The sequence below is a fragment of the Egretta garzetta genome, unplaced genomic scaffold (assembly GCF_000687185.1).
Source record: "Egretta garzetta isolate BGI_Z169 unplaced genomic scaffold, ASM68718v1 scaffold534, whole genome shotgun sequence".
In the NCBI taxonomy this organism is placed as follows: Eukaryota; Metazoa; Chordata; class Aves; order Pelecaniformes; family Ardeidae; genus Egretta; species Egretta garzetta.
This window is the reverse complement of record NW_009259534.1, coordinates 503,287-508,254: the sequence shown is the minus strand read 5'-3', so window position 1 is coordinate 508,254 and position 4,968 is coordinate 503,287. Positions and strand designations below refer to the sequence as shown.

The window sequence follows — 4,968 nt, the reverse complement described above, 5'->3', positions numbered from 1 at the left end:
TGTTGGTAAGGCCTTTTCAAATGTTAATTGACTTCCTCCCTCTCAAGGGAAATCTCTTTACCATCTCCTAGAGAAGGAAGTTTTGTTAGTAGGTTAATTATTTTCTCTCCACAGGTAGTCTGACTCACTGTGCTATAGGGGTTTTTTGTGTGCACCAAAACAAGAGCCTGTGAATTACGATATAAAGAAAATGATTGTGCTACCGTTCTTTTGAACAGTAACCTTCTAGGTCTATGTAAACAATAAGTTACTAGTTGAGGCCCCCACGTACTGATAAGATTGATTTTATTATCTTTCAACTCTGTGCGGTAAATGTTCTAGTCTAGTCCTAGGATGATTTGAGGATAATGGCTCCACAGTCTCTTTTGTGTCTTAGGCCATTTTCAAATTTTAACACGGAAACATGTTAGATTTTTATTGATTTTTGATTCATAATAGCCAAAATGCAGTCTCCAAAATAACATGTGATGTATTTGCAGAACCCATGTTATGTTTGCCTTTTTTTTCATTTTATTCTCAGATTTGGCTTCTGATCAGTTTGTTCCTTTCAAAAATGAACAAAAGCATTTCCAGCTATGTCAAACCTTTTCCTTTTTTTTTTCCCCGCTTCATAATCTCCATGTGTGTGTGTGTTAGAGGCCTGATTTTCTAGCTCTGCATCAATGTAGTTCATTTCAAAGAGAATAATACAAATCAGATCCTTTTGATGAGGATAAGGTGGTTGTATTTTGTTGGTTTTTACTTACATTTCCTATATGGCCAATCTAGTTGGGTATATTGCTTCTGCATTACTATCGTATGTAGTACTACGAATATAGTATAAAAGTTATATCTGTTGGCATTTGGTATATCTTTTGTCTGCTCTTTGATTCTGCATTGTCATCTGTTTTGTGCTGTCTGCCAGAGGCTGAATCTTAAATTTTGCTTCATTAATTTGTTGCTCCCCATTTACACTGAAGCTGGGGAGGGGGGGGGGCGGGGAGTGGGAGTACTGTTTGCTTTACAATTCCAGTGCTGCTAAAACTTTTAGTGTATTCCTTGTCTGGCAACCTAGTCCAGTATTGAAACACCTAGCTGTTCAGAAAGAAGCAATTAAGTCCTTGAGGCTAAACTTGCAGCACCAAAGGCCTTGCATTCTTTGAATACTAATCCTTAGGTCATCTCTCATCACTCCCTGGTCTCTGTAGGACGGCAGAAATAGAGCGCCTGATCTGCTTAGCAGGTTTTTCCCCTTCTTTACATCAGTCTGCACAGAGACAACTCCAAAATTTGACCCGATTAAGATGGGCCTGGCTAACTGAACATTCTCCCCATTTTTAAAGTAGAACGGTGCTGTTAGCCTTCTTCATTTGGAGTCAGTAGTCAAGGGCTTCTCTATACTGCGATATGATGCTGTTTTAATTAGCGTATGTTGAAACATGGGTTTTTTTCCCCTTGCCTGCAGCACACACCAACGCCATGATAATTTGTCATGCTCATTGACTGCCTTTTGGTCCCCTGATTCCCTGTTTGGTTTTGTGTTTCTAATGAACTCTGTTTGCTTAAGTTATTTAACTCTCCTTCCAAAGCGGAACTTTTTTTTTTTTAATCACGTTCTAATTGAATCTACATCAGTTGATGTAGGTGTTCCAGATGTTCTGCAGAGTTTACGTGTCTTTTTTTTTTTTTTAGAACATACTTCTACCTCCTCTGTTCTGTTATTGATATTTCTCCAACTGGAGTTCAATAACCAATTTCTTTCTCAAATGAAGCGACTGTCGTGCATTTAAAGGCATGGTAGGTCTTACTTCAACGTGAAGCAGTTTCTGCATTCTTCTGTCTACCAGTTGTTACGCGCATTCCTTTTTTTCATCTCTAACCTTTCCTGGAATTATTTGGCAACCGGTGGTTCTGCCCATCTATTGAAACTGAATTGACAGAACATACTTAGCAACGGCTCATTTTTATGTCCTTGTTAATTTCCTCCAAGATCTTCTGCTAATGTTTTAGCAGAAAATAAATAACTTCATATACCCTACCTTGTTTTGACTAGCTTCTCCACCTCTACCTCTCCTCAGTAAACATTCTTCCCCCCTCCTGAGTTAACTTGCTCAGTCCTGTCTGAAAGTCTTTTCTGTTATAGACTCTTTCTGCCAGCAGTTCACTGTATCCACGTAAACCGCCTCCAGCAACAGTATTGTGCAGCAGTGAAGAGCCAGCTAGTGGTTATTTAGTCCCCAGAGGAAACCAGTTTGTAAAGGATGCGCAAATACATCTAATTAAGTCAAGAAAAATATAATTCAATTAAGAGAACAGCTTGTGTAATGAAGACTAGCAGTGACAGGAACTTGTTTTTCTACTTTGAGCTGTTGAAGATCAGTAGGTGGAAATAGATGTTATTAGATCACAGGGGATCAGGCCCTCTTTTCAAAAATCTGTGTGAAATGCATCAGACTTCTCCCCCTTCCCCTTTGCGTTCAAGGAATTTCTTTAGAATTCAGTTAAGAAACTGAAGCACGGGGCTCTTGGTGCAAGTGCATCTATTACGTGCTGTATTAGTTAATTGCATGTCTGTTGGTATGGCTGGCTGATGGCTTTTGAAGACTCCGCTGAGAAGCGGCTTCCCTTTCGTGCTTCTCTCTATACGTCTCGTTTTAGGGTTCATCCAGGAGGACTACCTGCGGGAGCTGCTGACGACGATGGGGGACAGGTTCACAGACGAAGAGGTAGATGAGCTGTACAGAGAGGCGCCCATCGACAAAAAGGGGAATTTCAACTACATTGAATTCACACGCATCCTGAAACACGGAGCAAAAGACAAGGATGACTGAGCAAATCCCTGGATACCTGCATATAGCTTCTCCCCCCCCCTCATTAATTTTACTTCTCAGGATCTGTTTTTTCTTTGGTTCTTGTTGGGACCTTTTGCTTACATTTTTAGCATTCCAGCTTTTTCCTCTGTGGACTCCGGGGCTGCTCGGGCACACCTGCACCTTTGTCACAAGACTGGAAATGAGCGGGGAGAGAGGACAGCCTACAGGGAGAAGGGTTTAGGGACAAAGATCCGTGAGTGCGGAGGCCCAGGTAAAAATGTCAGCGCTACTCATCCTACATAGATTAATTCTACATTTTTAATGGTAACTTTTCAAATAAAACACCGCTATATTAAGTAAATAATTAAAATTTTCATGCTAGAGGTGGGCTGTTTATCTAATCAGTTTGGTAAATATTTTTTCAACTGTATGCAGTCGTGTTGTTACCTATTTTTGCCTTAAAAATTAAGCATGAGTCACTTAAGCATACTGATGTTTGTACTTCAGCAACTGAGTATTTCACTTACTACTGTGAGCATATACAATGAAGAAATTCCCATCCTTCATATTTTAGTACATTGTAACTTAATGATTTTTGTCCAAGACTTGCACATTAAACATTTTAAATCTTACGGATGTAATTGGCGGGGGGGTGGGGGGTATTTTACCACCCTAGCACCTTCGTTTCTTGACACTGAGTTCAATATTAACACTACTTTTTAAAAGGGTATATGGTAAATCCTAGTATTTTCTTAAAAAAAGTTGCCATGTGTGAGCAGAATGCTTGAGTGATGCCTCTTGCCAGCTCTGCAGGACTGACAATACAGGATTCGTTGCATTTCTTTGCAACCATTTATCTTTTCTCTTCCCATCTTTTTTCAAGGCACAGTGAGAATGGGGCTGGATGAAGGAGGAAGGTGTGCTGTCTCAGTCCTTTCTGTTTTCTCTCTGACAATGTTGTTCTTGCTTTCCAAACGGAATAATGTACAATATATTTTTAAGAGCTTCTGCTGAGAGCGGTGCTTTGGGTGCGTGAGAAGGAGGCATTCCTTTTTGTCCCATTTCTTGTAACGATATCCCCTCGTTCTTGTGGTGTGGAATGCATAGCAGATTTGCCAGAGTACTCTGAGCTTTGCCATAATCTGAATACTTGTGGTTCTGGTTTTTTGGTCTTGAGGGAAAGGGTGATCAGAGCTGCTCCTGTCACTTCTAGGAATTACGTTGTTATCCCTTAAGAATTTAGGTTACAAAATTACGAAGTGTCGCTTGGCTGAGAGCACTTTGCTCTTTCTTGGTAGGCTGCTATTGCGAACTGAGCCTTTAATAAATGTCATTAGAGGACAGTGATTATTTGCTTTAGCAATACATTGTTCCTTCCTGAATAACCTAACAGGACTGTTGTCTTTTGAGAAGGACAGTGCCACGAAAATCGTTGACTGGTACCTGTAAGAGAAAGCTCCGGAGCTTCTGCTCTGCTTCAGTCCCGGCGAGCCTTGCCAGGGTCCGGGAGCTGCGCGAACACCTGCCGGACCACCCGATGCTGACCATAGGCCTGTAAGAAGAGCCTGGGGAGCGCTGAAAAACAGAGTGGGGGGAAAGGGTTCCAAACCTTTTCAGAGGAGACGGAAGAAGAAATCCAAAGGCTTCAAACCCAGGTTTTCTCTCAGTTGCTGCTTTTTTGCCGAAAACGTTTACATTTAGAGGGGGCAGAGATAAAAACTCGAAAAAGAACTTCTGCCAACTACCAGCAAAACTAATTTTACCCCGCCTGCTGAAGGAGGCGAGGTCGGCCCGGTCCCGGCCAGCCTCCCTCCCTCGGCGCCACAGGCGGCGGCCGCCCGGCTTCCCTGGGGGGGGAGCCGTCAGTAGGGGGCGTTACAGCTCCGAGCGCGGGCTGGGCTGGAGGGCGAATGGCTTCACCGCACCGGGCTGGGATTTTTTTTGTGCGTGTGTGTTTTTCTTGAGTCCCGAGGAGCTCATTTGGCGCAGCGTATGGAGGAAAACACGGTCGGTTCCCACAGAAGCTCTGCGCCTACCGCAATGAAGGCTTTTCGGGATTTTTTGGCTCTTTAATCAAGTGCATTCATTACAGAAGAGACCAAAGAGAGGTCTCTGCAAGCCGTCCTTGCAGTCATGTATGTGCAAACGCACATGTGGTGTATGTTTGAGAAAGATT

At 42.5% G+C, this 4,968-nt stretch overlaps 1 protein-coding gene across 1 annotated transcript in view; it reads left to right on the top strand.

Moving 5' to 3' along the window:
- MYL12B (myosin light chain 12B) overlaps positions 1-3,424 on the top strand; it is a 5,037-nt gene extending 1,613 nt beyond the window's left edge. Inside the window, exon 3 of the mRNA XM_009637637.2 lies at positions 2,638-3,424. Within this exon, the coding sequence (XP_009635932.1) occupies positions 2,638-2,810 (173 nt within the window). The 3' untranslated portion in view covers positions 2,811-3,424. The remainder of the gene's footprint in view (positions 1-2,637) is intronic.
- Positions 3,425-4,968: the final 1,544 nt, after the last annotated feature.